General features: G+C 42.5%; 1 protein-coding gene across 1 annotated transcript in view; it reads right to left on the bottom strand.

Annotated features, from left to right (window-relative positions):
- Nucleotides 1-18,804, bottom strand: part of BRSK2 (BR serine/threonine kinase 2) — a 331,200-nt gene that overhangs the window by 99,600 nt on the left and 212,796 nt on the right. Inside the window, exon 3 of the mRNA XM_009288666.2 lies at nt 9,276-9,361. Within this exon, the coding sequence (XP_009286941.1) occupies nt 9,276-9,361 (86 nt within the window). The remainder of the gene's footprint in view (nt 1-9,275; nt 9,362-18,804) is intronic.

Below are 18,804 nucleotides of genomic sequence, written 5' to 3'. Positions count from 1 at the left end.
AACGAAAACTAAACAATATAGCAAAGGAGGGATGATTTCTGCATGTGAAAGAGATAGAGTAGCCAAGATGAATGTGGAGAAATGTGGTCTTAAACTACCTTTGTGCCCCTCAGATTCTGGCTGTACCAGGAACCAGCACAGACTCCAAAGCTCTCTACTTCACAGTAGCCTCCCCATGATTGACTGTGGCTTGTTCTGTAGCTTAAGACTGGAAATTTAACAAAAAAGCACTGTGCCTCTCCTCCTCGTTACCCCAACTTGCCTGTATTCTAGGGATCACAAGATGTGACAGCCCACCAGTTTCACATCATTCCTGCATCCTTCAAGTCATTTTAGTCTTTTCCAAATCCTGCATGTCAGTAGGACTCCTATAAACACAGAGGATGGTCCATTTTCCCCTGGGAACGATCAATAAATACCTGATGATCAACAATAATTTTGTCTATAACCACCATATTTTTTGGTTGTATCCAACTTTGCTAACTACCTGACAGGGCTATGAGGATTTATGATGCCACTACTAGAAGTTAAAAAAAAAAAGCTGTGACTTTTGCCTCAAAAAACACAAAAAAACTTTGCAAAATTTAGATATTCAGATAAAAAATCAGTACAGTTTTCTTCCTTTTCTTCTGAATAAACTAAGATGTTGGTTTTCATCTCTAAAGTCTTTGGTTGTCCTATCATCAGCTCAAACACAACAAGGCTAAAACAGAACTCTTAGCCTCACCACTCCATTCCACTTCTTCCTTTCTCTACCCCTAGAGACAACACTGCTTGTTTGATTACGATTCAGGCTTGTAGTGTGGGTGTTACCTTTGACTCAGGCTTTCCTCAAGTCCCTACAACTTAGTTGTACTGGTATGTTTTAGATGTTTTCTTTATTATACCTCTAAGATAATGGTTTTCCTATCCACCCACATGGCTAAAATTTCGTGTCTAATTTTAGCTAGATACCTTGTATCTAAATTAATTCATCAGCATCTCTTTCACTTTGATGAATACATTCTTGCCCCGCTGCTGGCAATTCAAAATAGGTATCGGATCATCACTGCAATGTAATTTTCTTAGCTTTCCACTTTGACCACTCCTTCCATGCCTCCATTGTCTCCTTTTTTGATACTATATCTAACATGAACTAGCTGCCTTCACTTCTAGATACCTTGTAGCCCTTTCTGTAACCAATCTAGGATCTCTTGGCGTTTGAGGTTGACTTCTGTCTCTGACTAGCCTCCAAAGCCAGGTTCCACCATCCACTTGTTAAATATCCAGGCAAACGATTCTGTGCTCTCACAACACCCTCCCTACACTTGGAAGAGCATCATTGTTAATGACAGAGCTCCATCATCATTTTTCTTCAGGTCCTTCCTGAAGACTGTTCTTTGCTGTGATGTTTGACAACAGCTTGGACTTCCCCATCACAGGGTTTCCAATAGTTGCTTTGTGTTTTGGATTGTAAGCTGACTAGGGCATAGGCTCTGGTTTTGTCCCATTCTTGTCCAGTGCCAGCACAGCAAGGTCTTCTCCATGACCAGATTGCCTTTGAGGTACAATACTATGAAGACATCACTTGAAACAGCAACAAAGATGCTTTTGGTGATCATTTCTCCTTCCCATCTGGTGGACTATGCTACAACTTATTAAAGGGTGCCTTTGCCCAAGCCCTAGGGAGCTTTGAGGAATAACTCACAGAGCTCACACTGAGGCAAGGCAGCTACATGCTACCTCCAAAGCAGGACTGTAACAAAAGAAATAGGCTGGCTCTGAGCAATGCCTGGAAAAATGCTGTTAAAGAAAGACTAACTGGCACAGAGAACACCAGGACCATGCATTACCAGATATTTATGGCAAAATAATAAAAAAAACCCAAACAAACACAGCAGTTATCATCTGTAAAGAATGAAAAGCTGTCTTTAAGCCATTAGCAAGAATGGTGTGAAATACTAAAATTCTTACCAGATGGGATTGCCCGCAGCGGCCCATCACTATACATCCCAGTGCGGGTATGCAGCTCCTGTTTTCTCAGCCTTATAGATGAAGACAATGTACGACACATTCACAGCTACACAAATTAGGTCCTCTGGGGCAATACAAATGCATTTATTATTATAAAAGCGTTAAATGGTTAGAGATCTTTAGATGAAAGCTCATACTGAAACACAAAGTATTTCAGGTAAGTATTATAAATGAAAAAAAAAAGAGTAACAAGAAATAACTCTCTGGTGCTCTTGGAATGGTAGTCAATTCACACAGCTTCTTGTTTTGGTCAGGCAATAGAAGATTTGTTCATCAGGGCATGCGATTAGCTGTCTGTTAGGGACCCAGTTAATAATGCGTTTTTTATTAAATGGTACGATATTTACACATATGATGCACAACCTTGCTTAAACCTAAACAAGTAGGCTGGTCTTCTACATAAGCCTGAATGTACCACTGGATGCCATCACACGCGACTGGGTGATGTTCTAGGACTTATACTATGCCAGAAGTTAGACTGGATATTCATGTGGCACTGGATAGCTTTTAAGATGCACAACTTCAGGCGTGCACTCCAGCAAGATGCAAAACCCAGATGCAGTTATATAGAAGGAGATACACACAAAGACAAGAAAAATCAAGAGAGCTCCTGCTTGCTTCCTCTATGCTCAAGAGTTCACTGTTTTGTGATGTCCACGGGTAAGACATTTCATGAAATGACCACACCTGCTGAGAAGCTCAACTACTCTGTTTTATCACTTAGTAGTTGATTATTATATGAAAATCATGAGCATAATCCTGAAACTGGGGAACATGACATGGATCAAGACACTTCGGAGTTGATGCAGATGTCTAAGCAATTACCGAGGCCAGGGACACAAGTCAGGTAGGAATCTCCTTTATAAAGACAGATATGTCTTTAGTTCTTTTCTGTCCTTATGTTTATCTAGTGCCCACATCTGTAAAAACCTCTTGAAGTTTGGCCACAGAATCAAACACCAATGGAAATGGCTGCACCACAAATGGCATGTGCTAGGCACTGCCACCAATCTTGATGAACTCTGAGCCATCTCACAGTAACCCACAATCCCCGGCAGATTATTCACAAGAAACTAACTACTCCTTTTGACCAAGTCAGCTAAGAGCTAGAAAACTCATTACATTTCAAAGCTTTGGTGAATCAGAAAGGGATCTGTTTGGAAAGGCAGACTGCTGAAGAAAAGCCTCTAGAAGAAAAAAGTCCTGGCGATTCCTCTTCCATGCTACCACCCTACTTGCAAGATGTCCTTCCATACATATATATGAACGGACATATGTGTAGCAGGGAAGAGGTTAAAAGCTTCCTAGCCCAGATTGACATGTTGTAGTTCTTTGATGGCCTTTTCACTGCACTGTTTTCTATTGATTAAATAATCTCTATCAGATATTAAACCCCTTGTTATTGGCGCAGCCTATAAATTATTCAGAAGTTATATAAATTCTTATGGTGGGCATGAATTTTTAAACCCTAATTTGGCAGCGTGCCAGGAACTCTTTTTTTTTTCCTCGCCTGCAAGAAAATGTGCATGTGTTAGATTTTTTTTTTCCAAAAGACAATTTTAACTCTAGTTTGCTTGTTTGAATGGAGATTGTATTTGATTGCTCATTACACTTGGACATGAACAGGTTGGGGCTTTTGGGGAAAAGAGAGGTAGTAGGAGATTATGCTGTTGCGCTCTGTACCTTTGATTTATTGGGGATGAAAGGTGTTTTGAGCAGTGCCTTCATGGTGTGTAGTCATGCATGCCAAGGCACTGCAGCAGCCATCCTACTTGGGCACACAATATGGAATGGGTCCAGCCAGAGGGATCCTCAGCACAGGAGGGGCAGAGATGGGACAACACCCATCAGCTCACTGCTGCAATTCTGCTAGTGACCATATACTTCTGGGTTTTATTCTTCAGAGCTGAGTGGCCTTTCCTTTAACAACTAGGGCCCAGACACACACAATGTTACCTACCAAAGCCTGAAAGAGAAATTAGGCACGTAAATATACTGTGGCTCTGGAGCTACATCTCCCCTTGATCTTTGCTCACATCACAGAATTGCTCCACTATGGGCCTGTTTTCTCCCAAGCCCAGTATCATGGCCTGGATGGTATGCCAGCACACGTGAGGCAGTGAGCAGAAGATAGTCAGGCTTTTGGGTAGAGCTTATTAAGACCGTGTTGCACAGGGTGTAGTATTAATCATCACCACCACCTCTGTGCAAGCCCTGCTTTGTGCCAGGCTGGCATCCTTCCTGCAAGCAGTGACACCTGTCCTTGGTGCAGCACCCCCTCCCCTTCCCCTGGCTTCTAACCAGCTCCTTGTCTCCAGGCCCTCCCTTGACTCAAAACCTCACGTGTGCTGGCTCCACTCCTACAGCTGACTGGCTTTCCTTTGGCTACACACGCTTGTAATTCATGACAGTACTAAAACAAGTCAACAGCAGAAGAAAAGGGGTCAAAGTAGCTGGTTATGAATATTTCTCTTAATTCTAATCAAGGCTCAGGTGGAACATCATTTTGTCTTCCAATCCTGTTCTATTTTCTTTTCCTGTATCCACAGCACCTGACACCCCACAACCAGACTACCAAGAAGCATACCTACCACAAAATGAATTTTCAGCACTAAGCCCTTGGAGCCGCTCCAACTTTCTGAACCCTCGTTCTGCCTTTAGAAACGTTTCCCCGCAGATGGATCGAATGTCAAAGTCCTGGGCTACCAATAACAGAAGAACACGCAGAACACTTTTTTTCTCTTTCTTGCATCCTCTGGCAACTCACAATTAGTTTTCAACAAAAATAAACAGAATTACAGGAAAACCCTGCAGGAGAGGCAGCATGAATGCCTCTGCAGACACCACCAGAGTTGTAAGTCTTTGACTTCTACTGTCAGCTGATCTTGTATAAGCCAGAAACGTGAGTTGTGCACTGGTAGGAGGACATTTTAATTTTGTTATCTGGCTCATGGGGAAGCACCTTCACCTCTGAAATCAGGAGGTGGTGTGTTGGGTACATTGCAATGAGGCTTGGGCAGTTGCCCAGTGATAGCACTGTAGTGCTGAATGATGAGAAAGGGACTTGTGCTTGGAAAAAGAGCTGATGAATGCATGGCGCATTTCAGAGAACAATATTCTGATGTCCACTCCTTCTCTCAAAACAGATTCTTCTTTAAAATGCTGATCAAGTTGGACAATATAGCGATTCAAAATAAATGCTCCCACAAAATTTGAAAAATTGAAATCTTAAGTGCGAAGATTTGAAAATTAACCTATATAAATCTATACATATATACACAAATATCTGTATGCACCTATAAATAGAAATTTACAGAGAGAGATATATGTACACACAGACATTGATGGAAAGGGAATTGAGAAATACTAGTATAAACATCTAAAAGTAAAGGGCATGGTGTGGTCCTAGGATGTCTTTATTCTACATCATTTCCACTCCCTGCCAACCCCGCAATAATTTAAACTAAATAGCTAATCAAATGAGATCAAATGGATAATGCCACCCCTTGTGGGAATTCTGCAGCAAAACTGTATCAGTCAGCTTTATCCCCTTTGGAAAGGTTAGTTCCATCTCCTGTGGACTATATGATGGCACTTAGGTTGCCATGCTAACAGCTCCTCCAACAGTGGGACAATCGCTTTTCTAATATCAAAAGGAAAGCTGAATTTACTGCATAAAATGCAGTAAATGTACGTATCAGAGATTTAAGAATAAAGCATAAGATTACTTCCTAGAAAAAATCTGAGCCAACCACTTCACTCATGAAGGACTGGACTTTGCATGTTTCCTCTTATTTAATCCTCAAAAAGTCTGCTAATGAGAACCTCCTGCTCATTCACAGTGGTAGTGCTGCTAACAGTGTATGAACTCCATCTTCCTCTCTGGTTGCTACACAAACTCTATCTAGGGTCAATTCAGGAAAGACCTTTTCTATACATAGCACAGAGAAAAGACGACCATCACCCAGGTTCACACAGTTCATTGGCAATGCAGAAACCATATGACCAAAGGAGTGTTTCCCCTCCGATATGCATTACAGAACACACCAAAACTTTGTTATCAGCTTTGTTATTGCCTTGTTCATTCCCTTAGTTTATTTGCATTTCCCTAAAATTCCTGACTGACTGAACTTGGTTAGTCAAAATGACTGGTGCACACACAAATTTTCGTAGCTCATTGATCATTCCCCATTATGAACAAGCAATAGAAGTTCTTAAACAACTCTGGGCTTACCCCATACCAGGCTACTTTAACTCATTCTTGATCTTTAAGATGGGAGGATGATCCCCCCTTCCTGGCTGTTTTGTCTATTAACATCATATGATGGCAAAGAGGGAGGCATAGCTTGTCTATAGCTATTTCTAAATTACCTATTACTGTGGACTCCCAATCTTGCTTGAAGGGCGTCAGTGTGATCATACAACAAATACGAAATAATTCAACTGTCAGTAATATTGCTAGTTTAGCCAACATAATGTATATCTGAGGTGGTATATCAGCACACATACAGAGAGCCACAGTGCAGCTGTGTTTTCCCCTATGCACCTAGAACTGTAGTCCACAGTCTTACTAAATAAGACAACTCAAAATGCTGGATAAGGAGCTGGAAATCTTACAGCTCATAGCCATCTCCATCTCTCCAACCATCTTGGTAAAAAAAAAAACAAAACAAACAGAAAATGACTGTTAGGCTAACACACATATGCTAACAGATTTTTATTACTATTTTTTAAAACTCATTTTCAGTGTTAAACAAACTGGAAAAAGGATTTGATTCATGGTCACATTAGAAATCTACTCAACCCAAGCCCCTTGTCACAAATGAAATCATAAACCAAAAGTCAAACATGATTTGTGAAATTAACATTTGTTGAGGAAATACTCCCCAGTGCTGCATCATGATTAGTCTCTGGCATCTGAAATATCACCCATAATTCACAAGCTCCTCTGAAACTATGCCACTACTGCTACTGCTGAGATGGCATGCATGATGGAAAGGTGCTGCCACAACCAGAGAGCAATCCCTTTTTTGATGCTGGTGAGAACTACAGGTCACTGTGTCTTATTATTTGGGAAAGTACATGCATACACACTTCTCAGCCCCCACACACTTGAAACACTTTGCCCCTCCACAGGCACTCTTCTCCACCTCTTAGATCTATCCAAGGCCACGGCTGTTTCTAATTTTGACCACGGAGGTTTGGCAGAAGCTCTGCATTGTGCCCTTTCTTTAAAATAGTGACTAATAAAAAATGAAACGTAATTAACAGTCATTGGCTCTTTCACAGAGTCAGTGTCTTTCAGCAGAGGGATTCAGTGCCTTTGCGGGGAGATGCGAACAGCTCAATCTTACAGGCAGAGGAGCTACAGCACAAAGAAGACTTAGTGATTGTTAAAGGCTGAACGGTCACTGGCAAAGGACACTTTGGAGCCCAATATTTTTTAGAAGCCAGGATATCCAGATATAGCTTAAAGATATGGGATGCTTCCCTTTTCAAGGTGATTTTCAGCAGGAAGATATTTTCCTGCCAAGGAACGCAGTCATTTTCTGGAAATCTTGGTGTATGACCATCCCCACTGCTCTGAGCACTAGATATTTTTCACATGGAGCAAAATAGCCCCCGAGCCTTTCGGGGTAAAGAAGGAGAGCTCAGCTCAGCTGCTGGCTTCACAGGCATTCAGAGCAAGAAGAAAGCTTCAGCACCTCTATAACCCATCCCCTCACTCCAAGTGATGATCATGGCCTTTCTTCTTCATGTATTCATACATTGTCTCCACCGCTCAAGTATACTACACCTACCTGGAATACATCAGCTGTTTGCTGCGTTTATGCAAGTGTGCATGTGTTTATGTGTGTGTATACGTAAGATTACACAACATACAAATAAACAAGGATCACAAAGAAGAATATCCCCCCTGTCTTAACCAAAAGAAAGCCTGGGGCCTCATCCTACTCCCCTTTACACCAGAATACAGAGGAATGTACTCTTACAAATGGTGTCTCTCTTTTCAGGATTAAAAGAACTTATTGGTTGTAAAGCCTCACTTCCCTTTGCTACCTTTCTCCTGCACGCAGAGCAGGCTGCATTAGATCTGGGCCTCTGTCCTCAGCTGGGGCAAACTGGGCTTAATGGAACTGTGACCATTTATGCCACTGAGGACAGAGCACTCGGAATGCAGCTCAGAGAACATCTGAACCAGCCTCCACACGGTGCCTCCACCCAGAGCTCACTCTAGCAACTGCATTTCACCGCGGATGGCAGGCTCTGCTGCAAAGGATGATGGGGAATCCAAAAGAAATTATTGCCTGCTCTACTAAGCTAACCCTTAGGCACAGAGGCCTCACTTCTTGGAATAGGAATTCGTTGCTCCAGTAACAAGACTAGCTGAATAGTCCATGAGGGATTGTTACCTCCATTCAACACACTTTCTTTGAGTAAACAGTCATTCCTTTCTTGTGTTTTGACATTAAGGAGAGGTCATCAATGGATGGTGGTTTTTAAAAATAATTTTTTTTTTTTAACTACTCTCTTCTACTTGCAATAACCTGTTAAAAAGCTGAAAATAACACTGAGTTCCCTACTGGGTTGCCCTTTTCCATTTGGAGAACATTGATTTTTTTTTCCTGTTGTGCCAAGATTAATGTGGCCTGTTTGTTTGACAACAGATTCAACATATCTAGTGCCCTGTCAAGCTAAAATGACTCTGTCTGTGGACAACATCCCTGTCTGGCACTGGCAAAGATCTGAAAAAAAAAAAAAAGGCTTTGCTACTTAACTGTTACTGCAGAACCACCAGGAGATTTCAACAGCCCTTAAAACCAAAAATTATTATTGATGAGGCAAATTTAAAATATTGTTAGTGAGAGCTGAGGGTTTCAATGAAAACTATTAGGCAAGGGAGGTTATGCAAATTATCCACTGTAACAGTTTTGCTTCAAAATGGTTCCAGATCTTACAGGTACAAACCTTCCTCCCCTCTTGCTGTTTGATAGAAAATGTTGGTTTGTCCTCTCTCCTCCATTTTAAGTAGGAAAAGAAGCAGCATATAAGTAAAGTACAGAGAAGAAAGTGAGAAAAGCCAAGGAAATAAGGAGTGTTCCTTCCTCATCCAAGTACCAGATATCACACGAACACCAGCTGAGGGTGAACACACCCTGCTCCATTCTTTCAGAAATGTTACCATGTTCCAAAACCCTCATCTCCCTCCCTTCTTTCCTCCTTCCCTTCCCCTTTCTCTGGCAAAAGCCAGTAATACCTACAAATATTTTTTATTTTCGTAAACATCATGCAGCTTTAAAACGTGAGGATGTTCTATCAACTTCAGGATGGCTATTTCCCGCTCCACCTGAAAGAAACAAAAAGAAATAGAGAAGATTAGAAGCTTGGTCTTAGAATACATTAGGTATCGTCACACATTTTTTCCCATTTATCCATTTTCCACTCCTCTTTATATGCAGAGGATATGGCAACTTATAACAATGTATCATATTTAGCACTCATATAATTTAAGAAAAATTCAATTTATACAGCCTCAGCACTCCCTGCCCTGCAGAAAAGAAAACCAGCAACATTTCAAGGTTGAAAGAAAAGTCCCAAATCTACCAAAGGGAATTAGCTGTAGGAGTTATATGAGCATTCAAGGCTGTTCCTGCTTCACAATCCAAAGCCAATGACATATTCTCAAAGTACAGAAACTCTAAGATGTCACTTAGGGCTCTCCTGACCTCCCACAGGCACAGGTGTGGCCATGCTGCATTATGTATTGTATACTCAATTAATATTAGAAAATCCCCATCCTGAAGAACTTGCAATGTATGCAGGGGAGACAAAGAGCGGAAGACAGACAGAAATGTGATTTTATAGCTGCAGAACTGAGGCACAGAAAGGAAAAGAAATATAAGAAGTGACATAAGAAGTACAAGGCACAACAAGAAATTAAACCCGATTACTGGAGATGCAGTGTTCAGAGCCTTAAGCGTAAGACTGTGCCTTCTCTCAATTCCCAATCTGTCCGAGCATGGCTACTTCTAAGAGTGTGTCTTCAACACGGAGTTAACAAGTTGTGACTAAGTCCCTGTAATTAGCGCAAGCCCTGTTCTCACCCAAAATTACTATCATGACTGCCGTGGTGCTTTTAACTTGAATTTACTAAGGGTATTCATTTGAGATGGAGTCAGTGCAATTCCTCAGCTGCTAGCAAAATTGCTCTGTGTTGCTTAAAACTACACTGTAACTGCTCTGATTTGACCTAGGCTAACTCGAAGGGAATTAATGTAGCACTGTGGAGACTGTAGATTACTGAAATAAACTCTGCAACAAGACGCAGTCTAAGCATTGCACAGTCGGGCATGACAAATTTCCAGGAGTCCACAAAGGCAGGAAAAAGACCTAAAGAAGCAAACAAAGACAACTAGGTAGGTTTTTTTCCATTCCTTCAAATAACTGATTGTCCTGGAGCTGCTATGCTAACAAACAAAACATGAACAAACCACAAAACCATCCCTGAACATCTCCCCTGCAGGGATCAGACGAGTAATTAGGAACTTGCCCCAGTATACCTTTAGTTCTTGATGTCCTTTAATTTCCTGAGATATCATCCTCTGCTAAGCCTGAACACAGACAACTTCCCCTGAATGCCAGTAAGATACTCACCAGGAAATCAGAAAGTGGTAGTTTGCCAGCACTGTGCAGAGGAGGAGGATTTCCCAGCATGTTGGTTATCACCCCAGATCTCTCTTCCTCTACATCACCACACAAAAACAGCAAAAGCAACTCTTGCACCACATCACCCTTGGCCTTCCTCACATATCAGGATGGAGGAAAGGGTGTTTGTACATGCGTCAGTCTTTCAAAGACACTTATTCCTCTCTGCAGAGCCAAAAGTCATCTGAGGGATGCACTTCCACACTTGGGATCTCTGGAAATAGCTCCTTCAGAGAAGGGAGGAAGAGGAAAGTGTATCAGGAAGCTCTAATGGAATTAAGTGTGTAGGTGCACATGCATGTAAACATGTATGTATGCAGTTCACCACTGCCAGAACTGTTATGAATTCAGTGACACACAGTACTTGATGGTGACAGCTCTGCAGGCATAACTTACTCATGACCAGCACTTAGATGAAAGCTGCTTGTACAAATAGGAAATGAAAGTTGGGTAGATTTCAACTGTACAGCTATTCCACCAAAAAAAACAGGGGAAGAGCTAGTTTATTCCATTTTTGTCTCCTCTTCAAAAAGACCTGTTACTCTTTTCTCTTACAAGGTATGCACTGATACTTGCAGAGGGCTTGTTCAGCCCTATAATCGATACAGTTGGATTTGCTTCAAGAATGAGTAAAAAACAAAACAGAAGAAGCACCCACGCCCGTAACACTCTTCCAGTAGTACTGAGGTTCACCATCAACACCATATACCACAGCTGCTCAGAAACTGGAACTCCAACAAAGTTCCCTTTGGATGGGGGAGACCAGGTATTACATGGGGAATGTGACCATTGCATTAGCTATGGCAGGGATCATCCAACCCCGTTCTTCCTCCTGGGTGATATCCTGTCTGTGAAAGATAGGCTGTCTAACTGCATTGGAGATTCAATTCTCAAAAACCTCTTGCTGGGTGCAATGGCAATGTACATTCAGACCAAGTGAGTGATGGATGGTACCATCCAGTCAGGGTCCTGCTTGGTTACTGTCCTAAAGCATGAGAAGAGGCAGTGATTGGAGGAGGGGATTCAGTTATGGCACTGCATGGCCTACGTTTGATGAGAGAAAATCAGACCAGAAAGCAAATATCTATTTACTACCTACAGATTTATGCTAGGAACCAATTAAAAAGATATAATCTGAGTTACTTTACTTTCATCTTTTTAAGTGTGTGAGTGTGGAAGGTTCTGTGCATATTTTTAACTTCCTGGGAACTAAATCCTGAGAGGAAATACAGTTTCAGAGGTCTTGATTTCAACCCCAGGTATGCAGAAAGCATCCGGCTTGATCTGCCTGGCAGCATTTCACTACAATCTATTCAGTTCAGTGGTGTGTTGCACCACTCCAGCACAGACAGCAGTCAACTTTCCACAGTCTGCTACCTCTTCTAGCTGCAAACCAAGGACAAAACTAATCTACTCATCTCAGTAAGACTTTGTATAATCCTTCAGTGAAAAGGGGCTTTATGAAGGAAAAGAGTCATTACTGTATTTCTCATAGTCCAGGCCTTGGCCCTGTGTAGAGGAGCAAGACACTAATGGCTGTTATTACTTCAAGAACTAGAGATTCCCAGCTCCCTAAACAGCAATCTGATAAAGATCATCCTCAAAAATCTTACAGCAGTATCCTGCCTCTTTTCGCTTCCAAAGAAAAACAACAGTTCACAAAAACGTGCAATGGACCACCCTCTCAAAATTACTACTGCAGTCATTACTAATGGGTGACTCCCCAGATCCTATTCATTTTTTTATATCCCCACAGAAAAGCCAGTAATTGATACGGGTTGGACACAGACTGTAGACCTCAATAGTGACTTTACTGATGCATGGCTCAGGAGGACCTAGCAGCCACCATGTCATTAGCAAAGGAGAGGAAACTGAACTCATTGGCAAAATAAGAGGCCTGAAATAGCACGCAGCTTTGCCTTCTTCCTCAGGGCTTTGCCAGCCCTTGGCATGCCTTTTTGCACATCCCTGTGTTTGCAAGCCACAGAGTGCTGTCCAGCTCAGATCTGGCAAGGACAGGGGAATGGAGAAACCCTGCAGGGGTGTTTGCTTTAATGCAGATGCAATTATCAGAAAGCAGGCCAAGCTCAGAATAGCCTGTCTAGGGAGGCTCAGAGTCTGTGATAAACAGGAAATATGGAAAAACATTTGCATAATAGTTAAAAGAGAAAGGAACAAAACGAAGCTTTCTCTGTCACACAAACACCGGGTCACGTCACAGGGTCCCAACTACAGCCTGGGTTGCCTCACACCATGGTAGGTTACCGACTGTGCAGCACTCCAGCACCTTGGAGCTGGGGGAAAAGAGCTCTGAAAGGCTGTGCAGGGCAAATGGACACACATCACTAACTTGTAACCTTGCAGGTGCCAATTAGAGGTTTTAAAAATCCATGCAGGAGGCTGATTTGACAGGATGCTCCAGCGATTCAGCTAATGACAAAGTGCAACATGGGGGCAACGCAACCCTTAGAGGAATAATGCAAAACTCTGGTTCCCTCTCCTCCGTCACTACTTCACCCTCCTTCTCCCCAAGAGGAAATCACATCTCTCTGGTTTAAGCCCATCTCGTCGGCAGTCTTCACTGGTGACAAGTGCTCTGTTCTCCTGCTTTCCGACTCACAGACACACAGGGTGCTAATTCACCTAGAAGGCAAGGAGGGCAGGTTGAGGGAGCCTGAAGGTTTGTCTCAGTGATGAAGAAAGTTTCTTCTCCTCTTGTATTCATTTGCTCAATAACAATTGGATCACCCATCACCCATGAGGTGCTGTGAGAACTTGAAAAATGAAGTGGACAGCTGTCTCGTATTACCAGGCTGTATTTTACCTACCAAATCTGTGCAAGCACTATGCAACGATCATTAATAGCAGTGTTTCTCAAAGAACACCTATGCCCAAAAAGCTGGGGGACAGCAGATGACATTTCTCCTCGGATGCTTTCAAGTTCACCAGCAGCACACCACAAAGCTCTCTCTTTCTCCATTGACATCAGTGATTCCCATATTGCTCAAAATGCTTGCCTGAGAAGGAAGTCTGGAGCTGCAGAAGTGGTGAGGGGCAATAAAGCCCTGCAGGCTGCAAATGTGTTGTGCTGTTTTTCCTACTCAGAGCAAAATGGTGGAGGGGCAGTACGGGTGGTAGGTTTTCATGTGAAAATCAAGCTCTCTAATGTTGACTCTGCTTTGCTTTGAAGTAATTAATGAAATACTTTTCAGAACTCATGGCTGTCCCTCAGTTACTAGAAACTCAACCTGGACATGAACCTTCTCCGAGTTCAGAATTATTTAGACTCAGGATGAACTTCAAAGGATGCAGAGATTTGGATGCTCATCTAACTCCTCAGGCTAGAACTCAGGCTGAAAACCTTGTACCAAAGTACCTACTTTCTCCAATGTCTGGCCTGCCGTGCAGTAATTTGCATTTCCATGATGAGAGCACAGAAAGCAGAAAGTAAACCACTGTGATACTTCACTGAGTTGAAATGGCAAAAACAAAGGTATCGGATAGGAAAAAACTAATCTCAAGTTCTCTGGAAAGTCTGCATTCCTGCTGTAACAGAAATACCCCAGGAACAGACCCTGGGATTTTATCAATTTGGTACTTTTGCTTCCATGTTATGTGGGACTGAAAGTTAAAAAAGGTAAAAAATGACTGGCTTTGGTGAAGACCATCTAGGTCACCTGTTCATTCTTTCCCATAATCACAGAATAAATAAGCTCTCTTGAAATAATGACTGGCTTTGGTGAAGACCATCTAGGTCACCTGTTCATTCTTTCCCATAATCACAGAATAAATAAGCTACTCTTGAAATCGGAAGAGAACAGCATTAAAGCAGAAATAGCTTTACACGACAAGTAACTGTAGGCCCAGTATGTCCTGTAGGGTCACTGCTGTGGGGATATCATTCTTCCAAACAAACTTAAGCCATTACCAAATCTAAGCAATACCACATTATATCAGTCGCATCCTTAATTTCAACAGCATAAAAAGAGTAGAAGTGGAAAAAAATCATGTTTTAAATGATTAAACATTAAAACACCTTCCTCTGCAGCTCTGAATTTAGTTGATTTTTCACTTAAAGTGGCCTTTCATTACATTTATCCAAAACTTCTTCAGCAGGCCATTATGGAAGCAAACAGAGAACCACAGAAGTTGTCCATCTACTGAGTATTTCCTGCTGCTATTGTAGCCGTTAGCTTCACATTTCTGAATATACTGAGTGAGATTCAAAACGTATTGAAGTCAACAAAAGGCATCAATTGACTTAAGTGGGCTTTGAATCAGACCTTCTAATGATCATTAAGTGGTATCTGGAAGAAATCTTCTATTATACAATTTTGACTAATAAAATACTTTAACATGAATTCAGGTTTTCGGCTAAGTACTAGTAATTACAAGAAGATTCTATAAAAAGTGGATAAATGAGGGGGGAAACTAGACTTAGATCTCCACAGAATCAGGCAGCTAGACAATGCTGTACAAAATACTTACAACAAACAGACAAAATTACTGGAAAGCTGAGCAATTCCTCATTTTATTGAAAGCTCTATTATGGGCTCATTCCACCACAAGTTTTGTTTGCATGCATGCTTCTCAAAGCTATTTCCCCATAAATGAAAATGAAAATAGGTGTGTGTGAGAAGCGAGATGCATATTTGATGTTAAAATTTGCATGTGCAAACTTCTATACCATGAAGCTTTAGTAGGGAAATGTATTTTCCACAAACTACTATTGTAACAGAATGTCAGTTTCTACTTGTCTTTATTGAAACAAGTATTTTTCCATAGTCCCTTCAAAACTGCAACTCTAAAGCTCCACTGAATTTAAAAATTTGGCATAAAGTCTGAGGATATGAAATCAGCCGAACAGACACTGTGAGAATTTTCTCGGACATCCTTTCTGCTGGTGCCAATGCACCTCCACAACAGGAGAGGACTCCTGGCCTGGCCTGGCATATTGATTCCAAGGTCTTGAAGTGACGGGGTTTGGATCTTACAGGTTATCTAACCATGGAAAATCCTACCCAGGAACTTCATGGTTTAACTCAGTAGCTAACACCTGCAGTGTTCCTCAGCACTCTGCCACAGGCGACCGAGTAAATATGGCACTTAGACTTATCTGCAGCGTATGCTTCTCTAAGAAGCATCAGGGTTTCATGCAAGAGACACTGATGGGAGCTGACACGGAGTGGATTCATTCATTCAGCACTTGAGATTATCTGCTGCCCCGTGGTACACAGCTAACAAGTGACTGACATGCAAGTCTCTGCCAGCAGTCAGCAAAATTGGCCCCTTACACCCAAAGGCAAATAGCCTCCCTGTGCCTCTTGTCACCTTCGGTGAGTGCCACATCCTGGCTGCCATTGCCGAGTACTGCAGGACACAGGATGCAAACCAACAGCCACTCTGCAGGAGAAGCAACCTGATCTTTGACTTGCCTTTCTTTTTCCCTCTTTATCCTGGTTTTTAATGTGAATGCGCACTGTGCTTTCTTTGATCCGAAGAAGAATGTTTGCACAGCTGGTTTTTTTGCTAGGGGAAAAACCCTAACTCATGTGCAGCCAGCTCTGTTTATGAGAAACCTGCCACCCCAAAATCAGCAGCCACAGCCAAGCCTGTGTGAACACCAACATACGCTGCTCCAAAGCAGCATGCTCAGCCTCTCTCGTGTGAGCAGCCCTCCCTGCCACGCCAGACCTGCAGTGCTCACCCCAAACTTAGAAATTTAAGTCCAGCCCCCACAAGTAATGCTGTAGGCAGTACTCATCTGCACCTTTTTCCCCCTGAAGGACCAACAAACTTATGCCTGGCTCATTTCAGGGATGTATATGTTAAAGAACACAAGAGCAGGAAGCCAACAGGCCCTGTGCAGGAGCACAGGAAAAGAGTGCAATTCATAACTCATTTTCCCCCAGTAGAAGTTACTTCTACTGAAGGTAGAAGGTATATTCAAGAATATTTAATGCCTTGTGGGCTGCTATGCTCAGTCTCAGAAAAACAGTCACTATACACAGAGGAGAAACAAGCTGCAAAATTGAGGGGTATGGAAGAGTTCAAACAATAGAAGTGCAGAGCTCCTTGTATTATTAGACATTATAGATTTAATATGGACAGTACCAAACACAACATTGGAATATCTGAGCTGAAGAGTGGGTGGAGGATGCAGGAGATGCTGAATCCCATTAAGGGAGTATGGGCAAGCACAAAGGAGGCGGTATAGCACAGCACAGCATAACGTTCTGCCAAAAATGTAGTGTAGAGCTGCTGAGAGCATTGGTTGAGGATATGATAAGGCAGACGGATTCCCAAGAGCATCCAGGAAAGGAACTGAGACAGTGAAGTGATGCTGACAGTACCATGGACTGGATCCTTAAGGGAGTCCACCATCAGTAGGAGGAGAATTTAAAAGCACAGTTTTGGAAAAACTTCAAAGGATAAACTCTCCACCATTTCCTATGTGTCTCAGCTAGCCTCTTTCCCCTTCTTCTTTTTCTCCATTAGTCACACTGGCCTTGTTTAGCTCTTTGGCATCGTCTTACACAAATGTCCTTTACACTTTCTCCCTAATACTCTTCCAGAAGCAATCAATAGGATTGCTGCTGTTTCCTTCTCTACATCTTTCCTTAATAGCCATCTCTGGTTCCCTAAGAAATAAGGCAGGTAACAAATGCCCCAGGAGCGGGCAGAATAGCTGGAGCTTTGCGGAGATTGGAGGCAGAATGCCAGGCTCCATCCCTGCCTTGCCATGCTCCACAACAAGCCTAATGACATCAATCATTTCAAAGAGTGGAAAACAGATAATATGATTTTTGTTATTCTACTATATTCTCCTGTCCTTTACTTTTGGGTGCCCCTTGACTCTTTAGATGTATATTTGTATGCACCTGTATATTAGGATCTTGTTTCAACTGAGTTAATAAACTCAGCAAGATACAAATGGTTGGTATCTAGAAGGGATTCTCCACCCCAATAGTCCCTCACAGCTGGCAGTGACGGAAGCAGAGACTGAAGCAACCCACAGCTCTCCCCTTCGTTTCCATTTTCTAAATACGCTGTTGAAGCACAATTGCACCTCCCAGAGGGACATGGTCGCAGACAAACAGCAGCATGGATCTCATCCAGGAACTGTGAAAAGGCCAAGGACAACACAGACTCACAAAGTTCATGTTTGCACTTCGCTTTGCAATAAAGAGGGAGCCTTGAGGGGAGGCCTGGCAGCTGCAGGCAGAGGAATCAGCAGCTGACTTTCTGACAAACTGTGGAGCCAGCAGCTGCATACTCAGGGAGGCCGAGCAACCCTTCAGCCCAGCTCTTCTACCACAGCAGGTCAGCAACAGCTTCTATCGCACTGCAGCATGAACAGCAGCTCCTGCCTGAGGTGCACCAGCTCTACATTAGCACTTCTATGTTCATCTCATCTTAGGGACACTGATACCAAGAACTACTTATTCTTATCCGTGATGTTGAAATTAGTCTGCTTTGTCCATAAAATAAGCACTCTGAGCACAGACTGTGTCTGAGGAATGCACTTGTTCAGTGTCTCTATAATGACATGACCATAACTAATGTACCTCTATAATAACATGAACCAGTACTTCAGTTCCAAACATCCCTGCCCACTCATCTATATGTGGGATTGTAACTTTTTAATGCAGACCCACCTCAACCACAAGCATGTCTTTTCATATCTTGCAAGACAGGACTGAACAGCATGGGAAATCAGCAGTGACCTCTCAATATTTTCATCTCTGGGCTACCTGTTTGGATCCAGCCAACAGCAGACGGGCTCAAAGCCTGTTACTCTCAGCTCTTTGGTAACTCACACAGCAAAATTAGCTTTATGGACTCAGCCTCAGTCCCAGGTCAGGAGTAAACTATTGGTGGACAATTAAACGGCTATTGTAAAACTGTCCCCTCCCTTCAACTACCGCACATCAGTGCTGAGAAATGACACAAGCTTTCAAGATGATGCTAGCCCCCAGGCCAACAGCTTTGTCCGTGGTGCCTGCCACTTCTTCCTTCAGCACCAGGGATGCAGCAAAGATAGCAACACTGGCTGGGAGCTTTCCATTGGGTTTTAATCTGCAA

Source organism: Aptenodytes forsteri, unplaced genomic scaffold (assembly GCF_000699145.1).
Source record: "Aptenodytes forsteri isolate BGI_AS27 unplaced genomic scaffold, ASM69914v1 Scaffold8, whole genome shotgun sequence".
Lineage (NCBI taxonomy): Eukaryota > Metazoa > Chordata > Aves > Sphenisciformes > Spheniscidae > Aptenodytes > Aptenodytes forsteri.
Note: the sequence above shows the minus strand (reverse complement) of the source record. Positions and strands in the feature narration are given on the sequence as shown.